A 20,043-nucleotide genomic window follows, 5' to 3' on the forward strand; every position below is an offset into this window, starting at 1 on the left:
GTTAGCCCCGCCTCTCGAGGCGCTTCCACCACCCCGCGCCTCGAACCTCCTCCTCTCATTGGCCAGCACCAGGCCAGGGGTGGGCGGGGGAAATGCGTCAGAAAGTGTGCTCATTTCCGGCCAGGGAGCGCGCGGGTTGATTCGTCCTTCTTCGGCCGCGGGTGCTCGCAGCTCGGAAATGGCGGGTAAGTTCCCGGGAAAAGTTTACCAAGGGGAGGGGGCGGGCAGGTTTGGGAAAGGACGCCGAGACGGTGGTGACAGTGCCCGCCTGGAACTTTCGGGCTGCAGCCTGGGTTCTAGAAGGCCTGTTTCAGCCTGGAAGCGCGGAACTCTCAGCTCAGCTCCTTGTCCGCCGAGGTTCGTGTCCCCGCCCCCAACGGCTCGGGGTTCTGCACATTCTGCGGGGAACTCGGCCCTTAGGAGGGCCGAAGAGGCCAGGAGAAAGCGTCATGATTTGGGCTTGTAAGGTGCCAGGTGCCTGGACGCCTGTTTCTCTTCTCGTTCTCTTTACCTACTGCTGCCTCATCCACTAGTCTGGTTCTGTTCCCGCCAGCTGATTTTAATGCTCAGACTTCTCTTCCAGGTCTCTCTCCGCCTTCCACTACAGTCAACTTCTGAGCTAGCGCATTGCTGTCTTGCCCTGCACTAGGGCTCTCATTTGAATCTTGATTGACTCCGTAATAGTCTCCTTAATCTCTCACACTTTAGTATTACTAAGATCTATTTAGATTTCCTTTGAGAGAGAGACAGTGAAGCATTCTTCCTTAATCTAAACTTCTCTTTTAGGGGGTGTCTATTTTAATTTTCTTGTGTATTCTATTTACCTCTTCTTTATTGAGTCTCTTCAGTTCACAACATTTAATAACTAATAATTGCCATTATTCTGTACGTTTATAAAGATTGTTTTGGGTTGAGTATATGCTTTTTTTAATCCAGTTACATATCTTTTGAAGTGATGGACAGTTTCTTTTTCTTTTATCTTTTCCCATTGACTTTATAGTAGTCTCAGTACACTTTTATGGATGTGATGGATACACAGGCTATAGCATGAGCTCTACAGGTGTTTAAGGAAGGGCTCTTCTACCAGATAGAGACTGTAGGATTTGGGGGTACACTGGTACTATAAAAGAGGGGGGACATGTGTATTGCACAGGGTGTAGTGTTATAAGAATTACACCTAAATTCGAATCTCAGTTCCACCGTTTAATAATTGGGTGCCCTTTAAGCAGTCAAACCTCTTTCTTTTTTTAAATTTTAATTTATTTAATTTATTTATTTTTGGCTGCGTTGGGTCTTCGTTGCTGTGTGTGGGCTTTCTCTAGTTCCTGCTAGCGGGGACTACTCTTCTTTGCGGTGTGCGGGCTTCTCATTGTGGTGGCTTCTCGTTGTGGAGTACGGGCTCTAGGCGTACGGGCTTCAGTAGTTGTGGTTCGCGGGCTCTAGAGCACAGGCTCAGTAGTTGTGGCTCACGGGCTTAGTTGCTCTGCGGCATGTGGTATCTTCCCGGACCAGGGGTTGAACCCGTGTCCCCTGCATTGGCAGGCGGATTCTTAACCACTGCGTCACCAGGGAAGGCCGACCAAACCTCTTTCTAACTGAGCTTTTGAATATGAAATGGGGCTGATAAAGTATCAACTTGTCTTATAGAATTGTGGGGATTAAACTAATATATGATTTGTTGCTTAGATTATTCAGAAATGCCTTGAGGTGGGTTCTATTATCTCATTTTTATAGATGATGTTTGAGATGGGTTCTATTATAACATTTTTATCCATTAGGGTCAGAGAAACCAAGTAATGTGCTCTAGTTCACAGATCTAGTAAGTAAATAGTGAAGCCTGGATTTGAATCCAGCAATTCTGACTCCAAACCATTAATCTATACTGCTTCAAGTGTTCCCCATATTCTGTATATGTGTGTTTTAACCGCTTATTGAAGTTTGTGGCATGTCATTGTACCCAATTTTTCATTTCTGCTCGTGACCTTTTTTCCCTGAATTTTTCCTAATTTTTATGATCATTTTGTCAGGAGATTTATTGTCATCTTTGCTTGAAAGTTTCTCTTCATAATGGTTTTTTCCATTGTTAATTATTATATACATTGATGGGTAGCCACGTTGTACTAAAACCATTTTGTTATTCCAATAGCCTATGACTTCATGCACATGGTTACAAAAATTTTCCTAATACAGTGAAAATTTTCTTTCCTAACCCTGTCCCCGTTCCTTCTCTTTATCCTAGAAGTAACAGTGGTTACTAGTTTCTTGTGTATTCTTCTTGAGATAATCTTTCTATGCATTATTAGTTGTTTTTTTTTTAACATCTTTATTGGAGTATAATTGCTTTACAGTGTGTGTTAGTTTCTGCTGTATAACAAAGTGAATCAGCAATATGTATACATATATCCCCATATCCCTTCCCTCTTGCACCTCCCTCCTACCCTCCGTATCCCACCCCTCTAAGTGGTCACAATGCACCGAGCTGATCTCCCTGTGCTATGCAGCTGCTTCCCACTAGCTATCTGTTTTACATTTGGTAGTGTGTATATGTCAGTGCTACTCTCTCACTTCGTCCCAGCTTACCCTTCCCCCACCCCACATCCTCAAGTCCATTCTCTACGTCTGCGTCTTTATTCCTGCCTTGCCACTAGGTCCATCAGTACCAGTTGTCTAGATTCCGTATATATGTGTTAGCATACGGTATTTGTTTTTCTGACTTACTCTAGGTCCATCCACCTCACTACAAATAACTCAATTTTGTTCCTCTTTATGGCTGAGTAATATTCCATTGTATATATGTGCCACATCTTCTTTATCCATTCATCTGTCGATGGACATTTAAGTTGCTTCCATGTCCTGGCTATTGTAATTAGTGCTGCAATGAACATTGTGGTACATGTCTCTTTTTGAATTATGGTTTTCTCGGGGTATATGCCCAGTAGTGGGATTGCTGTGTCATATGGTAGTTCTATTTTTAGTTTTTTAAGGAACCTCCATACTGTTCTCCATAGCGGCTGTATCAGTTTACATTGCCACCAACAGTGCAAGAGGGGACACCCTCTCCAGCATTTATTGTTTGTAGATTTTTTGATGATGGCCATTCTGGCTGGTGTGAGGTGATACCTCATTGTGGTTTTGATTTGCATTTCTCTAATGATTAGTGATGTTGAGCAACCTTTCACGTGTTTGTTGGCAACCTGTATGTCTTCTTTGGAGAAATGTCTATTTAGGTCTTCTGCCCATTTTTGGATTCGGTTGTTTGTTTTTTTGATATTAAGATTCATGAGCTGCTTGTATATTTGGGAGATTAATCCTTTCTCAGTTGCTTCATTTGCAAATATTTTCTCCCACTCTGAGGGTTGTCTTTTTGTCTTGTTTATGGTTTCCTTTTCTGTGCAAAAGCTTTTAAGTTTCATTAGGTCCCATTTGTTAATTTTTGTTTTTATTTCCATTTTTCTAGGAGTTGGGTCAAAAAGGATCTTGCTGTGATTTATGTCATAGAGTGTTCTGCCTATGTTTTCCTCTAAGAGTTTTATAGTGTCTGGCCTTACGTTTAGGTCTTTAATCCATTTTGAGTTTATTTTTGTGTATGGTGTTAGGAAATGTTCTAATTTCATTCTTTTACATGGAGCTGTCCAGTTTTCCCAGCACCACTTATTGAAGAGGCTGTCTTCTCCATTGTATATTTTTGCCTTCTTTATCAAAGATAAGGTGACCATATGTGCGTGGGTTTATCTCTGGGCTTTCTTTACTGTTCCATTGATCTATATTTCTGTTTTTTGTGCCAGTACCATACTGTCTTGATTACTGTAGCTTTGTAGTATAGTCTGAAGTCAGGGAGCCTGATTCCTCCAGCTCCTTTTTTCTTTCTCACGATTGCTTTGGCTATTCGGGGTCTTTTGTGTTTCCATACAAATTGTGAAATTTTTTGTTCTAATTCTGTGAAAAATGCTGTTGGTAGTTTGATGGGGATTGCATTGAATCTATAGATTGCTTTGGGTAGTATAGTATTTTCACAATGTTGATTCTTCAAATCCAAGAACATGGTATATCTCTCCCTCTGTTTGTATCGTCTTTAATTTCTTTCATCAGTGTCTTATAGTTTTCTGCATACAGGTCTTTTGTCTCCTTGGGTAGATTTATTCCTAGGTATTTTATTCTTTTTGTTGCAGTGGTAAATGGGAGTATTTCCTTAATTTCTCTTTCAGATTTTTCATCATTAGTGTATAGGAATGCAAGAGATTTCTGTGCATTAATTTTGTATCCAGCTGTTTTATCAGATTCATTGATTAGCTCTAGTAGTTTCCTGGTAGCATCTTTAAGATCTCTGTGTATAGTATCGTATCATCTGCAAACAGTGACAATTTTACTTCTTCTTTTCTGCTTTGGATTCCTTTTATTTCTTTTTCTTCTCTGATTGCCATGGCTAAAACTTCCAAAACTATGTTGAATAATAGTGGTGAGAGTGGGCAACCTTGTGTTGTTCCTGATCTTAGAGGAAATGGTTTCAGTTTTTCACCATTGAGAACGATGTTGGCTGTGGGTTTGTCATATATGGCCTTTATTATGTTGAGGTAGGTTCCCTCTATGCCTGTTTTCTGTTGTTGGTTTTTTTTTTTTTTTAATTTTTATTTATTTATTTATTTATGGCTGCATTGGGTCTTCGTTTCTGCGTGAGGGCTTTCTCCTGTTGCGGCAAGCAGGGGCCACTCTTCATCGCGGTGCGCGGGCCTCTCACTATCGCGGCCTCTCTTGTTGCGGAGCACAGGCTCCAGACGCGCAGGCTCAGTAATTGTGGCTCACGGGCCTAGTTGCTCCGCGGCATGTGGGATCTTCCCAGACCAGGGCTCGAACCCATGTCCCCCGCATTGGCAGGCAGAGTCTCAACCACTGCACCACCAGGGAAGCCCCGTTGTTGGTTTTTTTAATAGTTGATCTGGAAGTACTCTGGGTGGAATTTTTTCAGTATTAGAAATAAAACGCTATCTTGTAATTATCAAAGGACATTCTCACCTTGATTCTTAGCGGAGCAGTAGCATTCTTTTTATATTTCTTTTAAAAAGGCTACTTAGGTATAAATCCTAGCAGGTAATTTATATTAATATTAAATATTCAGAAATGTCAGTAGTCTGTCATTTTAATTATCAGTTTTAGTCATTTATGTAAAGCAGGTCTAGTTCACAAGCCTCTATCTCAAAAGTGATTTTTTTTTCTGTTTTATTTATTTTTATTTATTTATTTATTTATTTATTTAATTAATTTATTTTTGGCTGTGTTGGGTCTTCGTTGCTATGTGCGGGCTTTCTCTAGTTGTGGCGAGTGGGGGCTACTCTTTGTTGAGGTGCACAGGCTTCTCATTGCGGTGGCTTCTCTTGTTGCGGAGCACAGGCTCTAGGCACACAGGCTTCAGTAGCTGTGGCACGTGGGTTCAGTAGTTGTGGCCTGTGGGGCTCTAGAGCACAGGCTCAGTAGTTGTGGCACATGGGCTTATTTGCTCCGTGGCATGTGGGATCTTCCTGGAGCAGGGCTTGAACCCATGTCGCCTGCATTGGCAGGCAGATTCTTAACCACTGCACCACCAGGGAAGCCCTTTTTTCTGTTTTATAATGAGACAGTCATACTCAGTACATTTAAGCAGGAGTATATGGAGATCTATGATCTATTAGCATGTTATAAGTCTTACCTTTATTCCAGTTCTAATAAGAACCCTATTTGTAGGTTTGACTAATTAAACCACTTCCACCTAGACTTTTTAAAAACCTTTTTTCTTAGGATTTGGTGCTATGGAGAAATTTTTGGTTGAATACAAGAGTGCAGTTGAGAAGAAACTGGCAGAGTACAAATGTAACACCAACACAGCAATTGAACTAAAATTAGGTATGTATGCCTTTTCTAAGTAGTATTACGTGTGTATTGTGTGTGTATATATAATGTTTCTTTTTAAATTTGAAGTAGAGTTTTATGTAAGAGCAGTTTATTGCAGTCATTTGTATAGTTATTGTATTGTTTTTGCAACTTAATGTTTAGTTTTCTACACTTACTGAACGCATTCAGATTTTATTAAGTCTTGGTTTATGTCATGGTGTGGGTAGATGTTTGAGAGATGGCAGAGTTTACATATAGAAAGTTCAGTGTGGCAAAAAGTGACAGGTATAAGTGGTCTCAGCCTCTTAAAAATATTTACTTTTACTTATTTGCTTATAAAAATAATAGAAAATAAGTGTTGGGGAGAATGTGGGGAAACTCGCATATGTTCCTGATGGGAACATAAAATGAGGCAATTACTTTGGAAAACAGTTTGGCAGGTTCTTAAAAAGTTAAACATATATATTTGCCATATGACTCAACAATTCAACTCCTAGGTGTCTACCCAAGAGAAATGAAAATGTTGTCCATACAAAAACTTGTACATGAATGTTCACAGCAGCATCATTCGCAATAGCCGAAAGAAATGGCCCAGATATCAATCAGCTGGTTAGAGGTTAAACAAAGTGTGGTATATCCATGTGATGGAATACTATTTGACAATAAAAAGGAATGAAGGTCTGATACATGCTACAACATGGATGAACCTCAAAAACATTCTAAAGTGAAAGAAACCAGACAGCCCCCCTCCCCGCCCACATACCATATGATTCCATTTGTATGAATGTTCAGAAAAGGCAAATCCACGAGACAGAAAGATTAGTGGTTGCCTGGTTCCAAGGGTGGGAACAGAGAATGACTACACATAAGCATGAGATTTGTTTTGGGGGTGATGGCAGTGTTTTAAAATTAGATTGTGGTAGTGGTTGCAGAATTCTAAATTCACTAAATATCATTGAATTATACACTTAAAGCAATTGAGTTTATGGGATGTAAATTATAACTCAATAAAGCTATTTAAAAAATAATTATAAACTCATGAATTCTGGTTCCATCACTTTCCATTCCTTACGTTTCTCATCTTTAAAATGGAGTTAATATCACTTACTGTATAGTGGTTGTAAAGATTAAATATGAGGTTAAATACAAGTAAAGTGCTTAAACAATTTGATTTAGAAATTCACAATAAATGTTAGCTATTATTATTTAAAACAGTACAAACATAACAGAAATACAAAGAAAGTGACAGATAATGGTGCCCTGACGCCTCACTAAAAAGGTAATACTGGTCTAAGTTTTTTTTTCTTGTACATACATTAATTTTCTAAAACCAGGATCCTGTTGTAAGGCTGTTTTGTTATTTAGCTTAATAGTATCTTGAATATCATTCCTTGTAACTATATAGATCTACCTCATTCTTTTAAATTATTTAATATAGTATGACTGTATCATAACTTAAGTATTCTCTGTTGGGAGATGCCCTTCTCCTCTTTTGCTATTAAAAGTAATTCTCCAGTAAATATCGTTGCATATGTATGTACCCACTTGTGTGAGTGATCTGTAGAGTGTGTGGCTAGAAATTGAAATGCTGGATCAGAGTTTTTCAGCTTCAGCACTATTGACATTTTGGGTTAGATAATTCTTTGTTATTCTGTACTTTGTAGGATGTTTAGCAGCATTCCTTGTCTATTAACTAGATGCCAGTAACATTCTCCTTCAGTTGTGACAATCAAAAATGTCTTCTGACGTTGTCACATCTCCTGAGGGTTGTGTGTAAAATTGTCTGTTTAAGAACCACTGTGCTAGGTCAAAGGGTTACAAACATACTCTACTTTAGTAGCCGTTGCTAAATTGCCTTCCAAAAAAGTACCTGTGCTTACACCAGAATTTGAGATTGCCTTTTTACCTATACCCTGGTCAGTGTTGCATATTATCATTAAAAAAAACAAAGCAGAACACCCTGCCCCTGTGATGGGTGAAAAATAGCTTCTTGTTTTAATTTGCAATTGTAGTGAAAAACATGTAACTTAAAATTTACTATTTTTTACCATTTTTAAGTATACAGTTCTGTAGTGTTTAGCATTTATACTCACATTGTTGTGCAACTGATCTCCAGAACCTTCTCATCTTGCAAAATTGAAACTCTGTATCCCTATTTTCCCCCTCCTGCTAGCCCCTTGCTAACACCTTTTTACTTTCTGTTTCTAGAATTTGACTACTTTAGATACCTCATATAAGTGGAAGCATGCAGTATTTGTATTCTTGTGACTGGCTTATTTCACTTAGCATAGTATCCTCAAGATTCATCCATGTAGCACGTGGCAGGAATTCCTTCCTTTTAAGGCTGAATAATATTCCATTACATGTATATACCACGTTTTGTTTATCCGTTCATCCGTTGATGGACGCTTGAGTTGCTTCCACCTCTTGGCTATTGCGAATAATGCTGCTGTGAATAGGGGTGTGCAAATATCTCTTCGAGATCCTGCTTCAAATTCTTTTGGATATATACCCAGAGGTGGGATTGCTGGATCATATTGTAATTTTAGTTTTAATTCTTTGAGGAACCTCCATACTGTTTTCCACAGTGGTTGCTGCTCCATTTTACATTCCCACCAACAGTGCAGAAAAATTCCAATTTCTCCACATCCTTGCCAACACATTATTTTCTGAGGTTTTTTTTCCCCACTGTTTTTGACCATTTTTTGATTTGATAATTAAAATTGATTTTTAATCCTAAGAGAAGTATATCCTTTATATTCTAAAAGAATCAGCCCTTCTTTGGTCATATGTTGCAAGTACTTTTTCCCCCGTTTTGACTTTTGGTGAGTTTGTTATGTAGAAGTTAAAATTTTTTATCTAAGGAAATTTCTTTTTCTTTTATTAGTTTTCACTGTGTCTTATAAAAAGGTCCTTCCTGCTCTAAGATTATGAAAAGATTTATCTATTGTTTCTTTTAATAATTTGTTGATTTTTTTTCTTTTTTTAAATTGAAACCTTTGAATCTTGATAAGGCATAGGGTAGGAATCCAGCTTTATAATTTTCCAGATGGTTTAGTCAATTATCTAGCTGCTGATTTGTTGTCTTCAACAATTAAAATTTCTTTTTTAATCATACTAAAGTATTATATATATTCTTGGGTTTACTTTGGGGCCTTTTTTTTTCCCTGAGCCATTAGTGTACTGTTACAATAAACGTTGTGATTAGTATATGGTGTGACTAGGTCCCACTCATTTCTTTAAGAGTTTTCCTAAGTTTTCTCTAATGTCTTCTTCTAGAGGGACATTTTATCAAGTTCCAAAGAGATCTTTGGTTGATTTCTTTAAAATTGAGATCCTATTAAAATTTAAGTTTAATATGGGGAGAATCAACATCTTTACATTGCTGAATCTTCCTTTCTAATAGCAAGAATATCTTTCTATTTATTCAGGTCTTTTTTTATGTCTAGCTGTGGAGTTTTAAATTTTATGTACAGATGATAAACATTTCTTAAGTTTATTCCAAGGTATTTCATCTATTTTACTGCTATTATAAATGGGATCTCCTCGTCCATTATATTTTCTATCTTTATTGTGTATGGGAGAACTATGGAAAATAATTTTTAATATATATCTTTTTCCCACATCAAAATCTAGTTTACATAAATTTTATACATATTTGACAGAACTAAAATTGACTGGGTTATTTGGTCAGTCTAATCCCTTACAGTCAGCAACAATAATTTGCTTCCCTCAAACCAACCTTTCTTCCTATCTCCCTCTTTCCCTTCCCCTTCTACTTTCTCTGGAGAAATGTTTATTGAAACCTACCATGTGACAGGCTTGTACTAGACACATGGGATAACTTTAACTCTTGACTGCATACCAATAATTCCACTAAGGTTTATCCCAAGATTCTTCTCCCATAGCAAGCTATTTTCACTTCGTGTGTGAGGGATTGATAGGCACACTTTTCCCACACGGGTCCAGTGCTCTAGGGATACTGTAGAAAGAGTGAATCTTTTTTTCTATATGTCATTTTAATTATGTTTAGGTATACAATTAGGTGGCATTAACTACCTTCACAGTGTTGTGCAGCCATCACCACTATCTGTTTCCAAAACTTTTTAATCACCCCAAACAGAAACTCTGTATATCTGTTAAGCAGTAATTCCCCATTCACCTTTCCCTCCAGCCCCTGGTAACCTCTAATCTACTTTCTATCTCTATGAATTTACCTATTTTAGATATTTTTTTAAGTGGGATATTTGTCCTTTTGTGTCTGGCTTATTTTACTTAGCATAATATTTTCAACTTACTTAGCAAATGTTTCATGTTGTAACATGTATCAGAACTTCATTCCTGTTAATGGCTGAATAATATTCTGTTGTATACCACACTTTGTTTATTCATTCATCTGTTGATGGACACTTGGGTTGTTTCCACCTTTTGGCAATTGTGAATAATGCTGCCGTGAACATCAAGATATAGTTGTCTGTTGTCCTTGTTTTCAGTTCTTTTGCCATATAGCTAGGAACAGAATTGCTGGGTCCTATGATAATTCTATGTTTAGCTTTTTGAGGAATTGCCAAATTATATTCCATAGTGGCTATACCATTTTACATTCCCACCAGCAATGTATGAGTTTCACTTTTTCCACATCCTTGTCAGCACTTCTTATTTTTTTATATATAGCCATCCTAGTAGGTGTGAAATGACATCTTACTGCAGTTTTAGTTTGCATTTCCCTAATAACTGAAGACATTGAGCATATTTTCATGTGCTTATTGGCTGCTTGTGTATCTTCTTTGTAGAAGTATCTGTTCAGATCCTTTGCATATTTGTTAATTGAGTTGTTTGTCTTTAATATATTTTTGTTGTCGTTGTTGTTTTAATATATTTTAGAAACAGATAATCTTACTGGATTCTTCTACTGTTTTGGAGAGTGGTTTCAGTTGATTTTCTTTGTTTTTCTCAAGCATGCAATCGTAGCATCTGAACATTTTAGTAAATTCACTTTCTTTTCTATATATACCTCTTACATTTTTCAATTTCAATTGCTAGCGTTGGCTAGCACGTTCAGAACAGTGTTAAAAAATGATAGCCGTCATTCCTCTTCCTTAAATTAATGATAATGTTTCGTTATTTCTCCACTAAACATGATCCTGGCTTATTACATTGGAGAGTATTTTTCAGTTTGCCAAGAGTTTTTATTCAAACATGCATATTAGAGTTTACTGAGTGCCATTTTGGTTTCCCTGGAAATAATTTTGATTATATTATCTTATATACAATGTAAAACATAACATTTAAATAATTTTATTTTTTAATCTTTAGATTTTGAACCATCCTTGCATTTCAATACCTCGAGATATTTTGTTTTTTTTTTTTTTAAATTATTAGCACCTTTAATTATTATTTATTTATTTTTATTTGGCTGTGTTGGGTCTTCGTTTCTGTGCGAGGGCTTCCCCCAGCCGCGGCAAGCGGGGGCCACTCCTCATCGCGGTGCGCGGGCCTGTCACCATCGCGGCCTCTCTTGTTGCGGAGCACAGGCTCCAGACGCGCAGGCTCAGCAGTTGTGGCTCACGGGCCCAGCCGCTCCGCAGCATGTGGGATCCTCCCAGACCAGGGCTCGAACCCGTGTTCCCTGCATTAGCAGGCAGACTCTCAACCACTGCGCCACCAGGGAAGCCCGAGATATTTTGTTTTGATGAAGACTATTTTATATTATCTTTAAATATTTTTACATTATTGTTTATAGATGAGCTTGGTCTGTGTTTTTCTCCTCTTTGCTTTCTTTTTAGGGGAGGTGAAGGTCAGCTTTTGTACTCTTTGTAACTATTTCTCATGGCCTTCCCACTTTACCATTCCTACTCTCAACAGTTTTAAAGCATTAGGTATACTTGTTCCTTAAAGGCTTGAAAGAATTCACCTTAATCATTTTGAAGAGGTTGTCCTCTTAGGCCATTTAATGCTTTTTTTGCCTTAATACAATTTAGATTGCATTTTCAGGTTTTGTGGTTTACATGCTACATTTTTTTGTCCTTCCATTTACTTTTAACCTGTCATTCCTTTTAGGCATGTCGTTTATAGAGAACATATTGGATTTGATTTGTAAAATTTTTTTTAATCTAGCCAGTTTATCTCCATTACATTTATTGTTTGTTGCTTTTGTCATCTTTTTTCTGTTGCTTCCTTACACTTTCTCATTCCTCTTTTCCTATGTAGTGTGTGTTTTGTTTTCCCTTATCCCTTACTCTCCAGTATACTCTTTTAAATTCTACTAAAAAGCCCTATAACCAATTACAAAAATACAGTGTATTGTTAGTTCTACTGAGATGATCTTTGTTTTAAGTTTACTACCATTCAGCAAATACTTATTTAGGTGTACTATGTGACAGGCACTTATCTCGGCACTAGAGATAGAGCAGTATACAAACAGTCCCTCTTTTCATTGAACTTACATTCTTGTTATGAGAAACAGACATGTTGAATACATGACACATTGTGATATGTGTTATGGAGAAAATAGAGAGTGATCAGGCCTTACAACTAAGGTGACGTTTGAGTAGATGCTAAGTAAAGTGAATCTGTGAATCATGTAGATATCTCAAGGATATCTCAAGGAGTGTTCCAGGCTGTCTCTTTTGTCTCCTTCAGACTGGAACAGTTGTCAGTCTTTTCTTGACTTTCCTGACCTTAACACTTTGAAGATTACAGGCCAGTTATTATGTGGAATGTCCCTCAATTTGGGTTTGGCACATGTTTGCTTATCGTTTATTTCGGATTGTACATCTTTGGTAGGACTATCACAGAAGTGATGTGCAGATCTCATTGCATCCTATCAGTTTTTCATTAAACTTTCAATTCTTTCATTTATTTCCTATTTTATTTAATGAATTATAACCTGTTACTATCATTTATTTTGGTGGTCAATTTGTCCCTGACTTGACCAGTGGGAGGCCAGATCAAGTTGGCTTCTGTGTCTTTTTTACATGTCCTCTTTATTATTTGATTACTTTGTTTTTTAATTACTTTCTGGAACGAGATGTTCTAGGCTCATGTGTTATTTCTGCCATAGCTCTGGAATTTAGTATACTCAGGAAAATATATGTTGGCCAAAGCACTTAAGATTTCAGTTATTTAAAGAACACAGGGTTATGAATAAACTTATAGTCTAGAGTACAACTAGATACAATGGGGAATATGTGGCATCTCTGAAGCTGCTTGAGAGCTAGAACCCATTATATCTGCAATATGAGCAACTGTCAGTGGGTTGTACATATGTTAAACGCCTAAGTATTTAATTAAACTTTAAAAATTGATTAACATGCATTGGTGATTTCTTAATTTTGTTTTTGGCTAATAAGACATATGTGGAATGTATCTTCTTTTATGCTTCTTTGTCCCTCCAAAAATTACAGAAGTGATTCTGAGAACTGGGAAATATAGGAACTATATATATAGGAGTAGAAACAATAGGATGTATATTCAAAAAGAAAATTCATTTCAGGTCCTATGTTGGCAATAAGGTGCCATTTAGTATTCCAGGCCCAGATCTTCCATTTTTCTCCACAGATGTGAGTGACATAATTTTTCTTGGAAAGAAGATTTTTAGTGCTTATTTTAAATTACTTCAGTTTTTATATTGTCTGTTTCTCTATTGGAATAATGCATATTTTGCAGAAATTTTGAACAGTGCTGAAGAATATAAGAAATTAAAATTAAACCTGTAATTCTGTCACCCAGAATAACTACTTCAGTATTGTAATTTGGGATATTTCTTTCTAGTTTTTTAAATTATATTATTTATTCACTTATATTATTTCTCTTTTATAAAATTCAGGTCACAGTGTCATGTTCTGTTCACTTAACTGTAGGTACATTGTGAACATTTTTCTCTGTCACCAAATATCTCAGTAACATGATGTTTAATGATTATATAAACCATTTCACATTTATATAATTTATTTAATCATTCTCCTATTGCTTGATATTTGGTTTGCTTGCTTGCTCTCTTGCTTTAGTGACATAACAGCACTTCGTATGTGTTCTCATGTACATATATATGTCAGATTGAGTCAACCTTAAACTCACTATTACCAACTTTGTAACCTTGAGCAAATTATTCTTTTTTGCATTATTCATCTGTAAAATGGAAGTAGTAATGTTACCTACCTTGTATAGCTCTTGCAAGGATTAACTACAATAATGTTTATAAAATCCTTAACAAATTGCCTGGCACACAGTAAATGTTCAAGTGACAACTAATAATATTATTAATAACATATTATTATTTTGTGTGTGACTCCTCCTTAATTGTATATCCAATAACAATGTATTTCACACAAAAACTTGTGCACATATGTTCATAGCAGCATTATTCAAATAGTCCCAAATGTTCGTTAACTGATGAGTGTATAAACAAAATACAGCATCCTCGTACAGTAGAATAATATTCAGCCATGAGAAGGGAATGAGCTACTAGTACATGCTACAACATGGATGAACCTTGAGAACATATTAAGTGAAAGCAGCCAGACACAAAAGCCCTCATATTTTACGATTCTGTTTATTTGATATGCCCAGAGTAGGCAGATTTAGAGGTCTGGTTTCATTCCTTTCGTAGTAATTACTACATTTGTATAAGTGTTGAGGGTTTTTAAAATGAGAATAGAAAACTCACATTTGTCACGTCTATTAAAAGGACTAACCTCCATTCTTTGTGCCCCTAGCACCAATTGTTGGTTCCTTTTGTCTAAGGCCCAGGACTTTTTACCTTAAAAACCCTCTTTTGAGGAGATTACTTTCATTCTAATCTCCATCAGGTTTAACCCATGGTATTTTCTCAATGTGTAATCCCAGGAATTTATAGGCAACTTTTTAGAAATCTGCCCAGTGTGGTTAAAGGTCGTATGGTGAACAAGTTTTCATATTTCAAGTTTCACGATAAGGACTGATACAAAAACTTCACTTATTGGATAGTAAAAGAATCCTTTATTAACTACATAGCACTGGTTTTAAAGAGTTTCTCTTGGATTCTTATATTTAAAATCTAATCAAATCTGCTCAAGTCAATAAATATTTAAGTATATATTTGCCTTAAGCTATTTGAGTTTTACTTCATTTTAACTAAAAGATTCATCACTTTACTTTTTCTTTTAGTTCCTATCTTCTGTGGACTAAATTCCATGCTAAAATAGTAAAACCTCACTAATTTGGATGACAGGAGTGGGTATTGGAAGAAGGCCAATCCAAATTATAGAAATAGTTATCATAACTAACCTTACGACACTTTTCCTATTCATTACTTGTCTTTTTCTCTATCCATGTCTCTTTACCCATCATTACCAAAGTGCTATATATGTTAGAAGCAGTAGCTTGAAATTAATTTTTAATAATTTCTAGAGACTTCCAGACATTTTAAAGTATTAGAGATGCAGTAGTTGGGAACTTTTAGGTTAATGAATCTAGACATATTGGACTACTTTATTTTTTTATTATGAAATATTACAGACATGCAAAAAATATAAGCAACTAATGAATATCTGTGATTCCATCACTCAGCTTTTTCAAATCTTAGCATTTTGCTGTATTTGCCCAGGCCTTTTTTTTCTTTCAATTTTCGTTACGAAAATTTGCAAACACAGAAAAATTGAGGGAATAGGATTATACCTGTATATCCTACACCTAGATTTAACAATTAACATTTTCCATATATGCTTTAATGTGTGTGTATTTTTGCTGAATTATTTGAAAGTAGCTTTCTGAACATCATGCATTTGCTCATAGCACATGTCCTAATATATGAATATGCACATATATAACCACAATACAATTATCACACCTAAGAAAATTAGTGGTAATTCTTTGGTATCATGAAATTTTCTGGTTTCCCTGGTTGTTCTGGAAAGTCTTCAGTGGCTTAAAAAAAAAAAGATTTAAACCAGAATCCACTCAAGAATCAGGCATTGTGTTGGGTGTTTCTTTAATCTCTTTTAATCCAGAACAGTCCCTCCTACCCATGGAACTTTTCCCTCCCTATGCCATTGATTTATTTGGAAGAATAAAGTCATTACATAGAATTATTAAACAAATCTGCATTCTGGATTTGTCTGTTTCCTTTTGCTGGTATTTAATTTGTTCCCCTACTTCTGTATTATAAATTGGAGTATATAAAGCTGGATTAGAGCTAGGATAAAATTTTTCAGTAAGAAAACTTCATAGGTGATACTGTATGCATTATGTTGCATTGAATCAAGAGGCACATATTGTTGGTCTGTCCCACAATGAGTGATTCTAAGTTTGAGATCACTTGGAAAGATGGTGACCACCAGATCTCTACAGTGAAAAAGATTGTCTTTCCTTTTGTAAATCAGTAAGCTGCTAGATGATAACTTTGGCACCCTGTGAATGACCTGCTCTATGAGGACAGTGTTAGAAACTTTTCATCTGCAGTTATCTTTTAATTCTTCAATTGCTTAAGGGTTTTTTTTTTGGTAGTTTTTCTTCATAAGATAAATTATATTGGGAAAAAGTCCAGTAATATCAGTACTCATAATAAATGCAAATAAAAATAACAGGATACCCATTTCCATCTTAGATTGGTAGAAATTAAAGTTGAGGGTACAGAGTATTCTCAGGGATATGGGAGAAACAAAGGAGTTTAAGTAGCTGCTGGTGTGTATTTATGGTATTTTAAAGGGCACTTAAGCAGTATTTGCAAAAATATTTCAGTACTTTTTTCAGCACTTGTACTGCCAGGAATTTACCCTGTGTATACTTGTAAAAGTATAGCACGGTTAAGGATGTCATTGCAGCGTTACTTTTAATAGCAAAAAATAAAAGGAAAAAAACTAGGAACAACATAAACATCATCATCTTGCAGTCATAAAGAATGATGTGATGCTATGAGCTTCCTCAAACTCAGATTATTCTTGTTCTCAGAATGTTTCCTGTAGCACTTTGTTTTTGTTTCCTTTGTACTGTAGCTTTTCTCATCTCAAAGTGCTTTTGTGGTTTTGTTTTCTTTTACTCTTTGCATTGTGTATAAACATACCAGAAAAGTAAAAATTAAATCAGATGCCTCTGTCATGCCTAGTTTTCTAATTCTTAGAATCAGTAAGGTTTTGACGCTGAAGCACTCAAAGTAATATTCTGATTTTCATTGTTTGTTTTTCTCATGAGAATCCAGTGTAAATCATATAATGGAAAAGTGACATTTTAAGTAAGAAAAATGTTGACTGTATCCTAGTTATACTGAAATTCTCAAACTGGAAATACCTGTCATCTTTAATATTGTTAATATCTTTATATTTTTTATTCTTTTAAACAGTTCGTTTTCCTGAAGATCTTGAGAATGACATTAGAACTTTCTTTCCTGAATATACCCATCAACTCTTTGGGGATGAGTAAGTAACTTAGTAAGATATTTGTCAAATTAGTATGGCAAAAACATTTTTTTTTTTAATTTAGAAATGAGACTTTATTTTCTTTACTGTTATCTTTCATGTAATTTATTTTAAAATATATATTAGAATGGCATTTTTTACATTGAGACACCAATCTACTATATAATACCTATCATTTAGTGCTATAGGTACATTATCTCATTTAATTCTCATAATCTTAGCAATGGTATTATCATTTGTAACATTAACATTGGTGGGATTGGATAGTTGCCTAAGGACATATGAATGGCTGAAGTTCAGATTTAGTCAGTCTGTCTGCAGAGCCCATATTCATAACTACTACTCCTTTTTTCCTACCATTTTGCTATACTTCTTTTAGAAAACACTCCCCTAAATCTGGAAAGCTCAGGTTTATTCTGTGACAAATAAGCAATTAAGAGAAATTTATTTTCAGAAGCAACTTTAAAGATACGTCCTGGGCTATTCAGCACAATTCTTTAATTTCCTATACCTTCATTACATTATTAGAATAGTCCGTCACCTTTTGTTTTTTAAACTTTGATTTTGAAGAAAATTTCAAATCTACAGTAAGTTGCAAGAATAATATTCTGTATATCCTTTTACAATCATCAGTTGTTAACATTTAGCTATATTTGCTTTAATCATTCTCTTATATAAATATATTGATAGGTTGTTGTTGAACCATTTGAGAGTAGGTTGCAGATATATCTTCTCTTACTCCTAAATTCTTTAGTATGTATTTCCTAAAAACAAGGACAGTAACCATAGTAGAATTATCAAAACTCAGGAAACTTAACATTGATACAGTACTGTTTTCTAAAATATAATCCACATTTCAAACTTTGCCAGTTGATTCCTAGTAATTCTTTTATAACAATTTTCCCCATCCTGGATCCAATCTAGAATCACGTATTGCATTTAGTTGTCATCTCTCTTTAGTCCCTTTAGTCTGAAACAGTTCCTCAGACTTTGTTTTCCATGGCATTGACATTTTTGTAGAGAATAGGCTAGTTTTATAAACCATTTTGGACTCGTTTGATTGTTTCTTCATGATTAAATTCAGATAATGCATATTTTTGTAGTACCACAACAGAAGTTGTATATGTCCTTCTCAGTGTGTCATATCAGAAAGTCCATGATGTCAGTTTGTCCCATTGTTGGTTAAGCTAACTTGGGTCATTAAGTTTAGAGGTATCTGCCAGGTTTCTCCACTAAAAGGTTAATGGGCTTTTCTTTGTTATTTATATGTAATCTGTGGGGAGATAGTCTGAGAGTGAAAATATCCTGTTTCCCATCAAACTTTCGCTCAGTAGTTTTAAAACTGTTAATGATTCCTGTCAGTATTTTACTATGATTGTAAAATGGCGATTTTCTAACTCTACCACACCTTCAGCAGTTATTAGTTTGCATTCTACTATAAAAAACAGCTTCTCTTCTTCCCCTTATGTATTGTTTATATCAGAATAGACTCAGGGATTCTTTTTTTAACTTAATGGGTTATAATCTTTTACTGTTATTAATTTGATGCTCAAATTATCCCAGATTCAACAAGTGGCTCTTCTTTCAAACTCGCTTTTGAGTCCTTTTGATATATCATCATCATTTTGAGGACATGTTACCTTGTGATACAATAAGGTGTTCCACATTCACCTTGTACTTCCTCTGCTAGTTCTGGAGTCGGGCATATTCTCAAGGAACCATGGTTTTTTTTGTAGGAAAGGGTGTTTAGACATAGTTGACATTTAAAATATTCCCTCTTATTGCTATTTTCTCTATGCATTATTTCAACATTTTGGATATATTTATTTAATGTGTTTTTAACTTGACAAATGTCTCTTCATGGAACAAGTTTCTTGAGAATTTCTTATTAATACATCAGATTAGGCATTTTATGTGCTTTTAAGTATTAATAACTGAATTTTATTATATATTGATTTGTGCCAAAATTTGAGCCTTTCATATTTTAAACAGGTTTTATTACACCATAAAAATAAGAATGCTTTCTCTTTGTATCTCTATCTTTAAGGAGCTTTTTATTTTATTCTCTTCCTCTTACTGCTATTTAAAATCTCTTCCTATGGTAATATCTTAGTGAGTAGGATCTAGTTTCACAGGTACCGCTTCTTAATGGCATTTTGCACACTCACTTTGCATGTCATTAAAAGTGGTGTGCTTGCATACCCCTCCTCTAAGGTAGGCAGATGACAATCACATAATCGTGATAACTCTATCTTGGGACCCATGACATTGATCTTGATCCTAGCGTCATTGCCACTCCTTTCTACTACATATAATTTTCAGAGTCCTAGAATGGACACTGCTCATATTTTGTTTTGGTAGCCTAGACAGAAACCTGGAAATGACACTGCTTCTTTTAAGCACTCTTTTTCAGTATTCACCTTAAAAAAAAAAGCCTCTATCATACAATTCAGCTTTTTAAAGTGTAAAGTTCCATGGGTTTTAACATATTGAGAGTTGCGCAATCATCACCACTGCCAATTTTGGAACATTTTCATCACTCTCACCAGAATTCCTATTGTGACCAATTAGCAGTTGTTCCCTCTTTCTCCTACCCTCCCTAGCCCTGGATAGTCACTAATCTACTTACTTTCCCCTACCCTCCCTAGCCCTGGGTCTTTATAGATTTACCTATTCTGGATTTTTTTTTGGCCCAGTGTGCAGGATCTCTGCCTACCAGGGATCAAACCCATGCCCCCTGCATTGGGAGCGTGGATTCTTAATCACTGGACCACCAGGGAAGTCCCAG

At 35.7% G+C, this 20,043-nt stretch overlaps 2 protein-coding genes across 4 annotated transcripts in view; one reads left to right on the forward strand and one right to left on the reverse strand.

The window, feature by feature from the left end:
* Positions 1–20,043, reverse strand: part of SLC25A12 (solute carrier family 25 member 12) — a 183,961-nt gene that overhangs the window by 119,733 nt on the left and 44,185 nt on the right. The window lies entirely within an intron of this gene.
* The window catches only part of HAT1 (histone acetyltransferase 1), a 48,136-nt gene continuing 28,220 nt past the window's right edge, over positions 128–20,043 (forward strand). The window contains exons 1-3 of one of the 3 annotated variants that reach the window (XM_061201950.1): positions 128–185; positions 5,770–5,874; positions 17,180–17,255. In XM_061201950.1, the coding sequence (XP_061057933.1) occupies positions 179–185; positions 5,770–5,874; positions 17,180–17,255 (188 nt within the window). In that variant the 5' untranslated portion in view covers positions 128–178. Of the gene's footprint in view, positions 186–304; positions 358–5,769; positions 5,875–17,179; positions 17,256–20,043 lie in introns of those variants that run through there. The other 2 variants (XM_061201959.1, XM_061201968.1) reach the window with 2 other exon arrangements.

This window comes from Eubalaena glacialis, chromosome 1 (genome assembly GCF_028564815.1).
Source record: "Eubalaena glacialis isolate mEubGla1 chromosome 1, mEubGla1.1.hap2.+ XY, whole genome shotgun sequence".
NCBI classification, from domain to species: Eukaryota; Metazoa; Chordata; class Mammalia; order Artiodactyla; family Balaenidae; genus Eubalaena; species Eubalaena glacialis.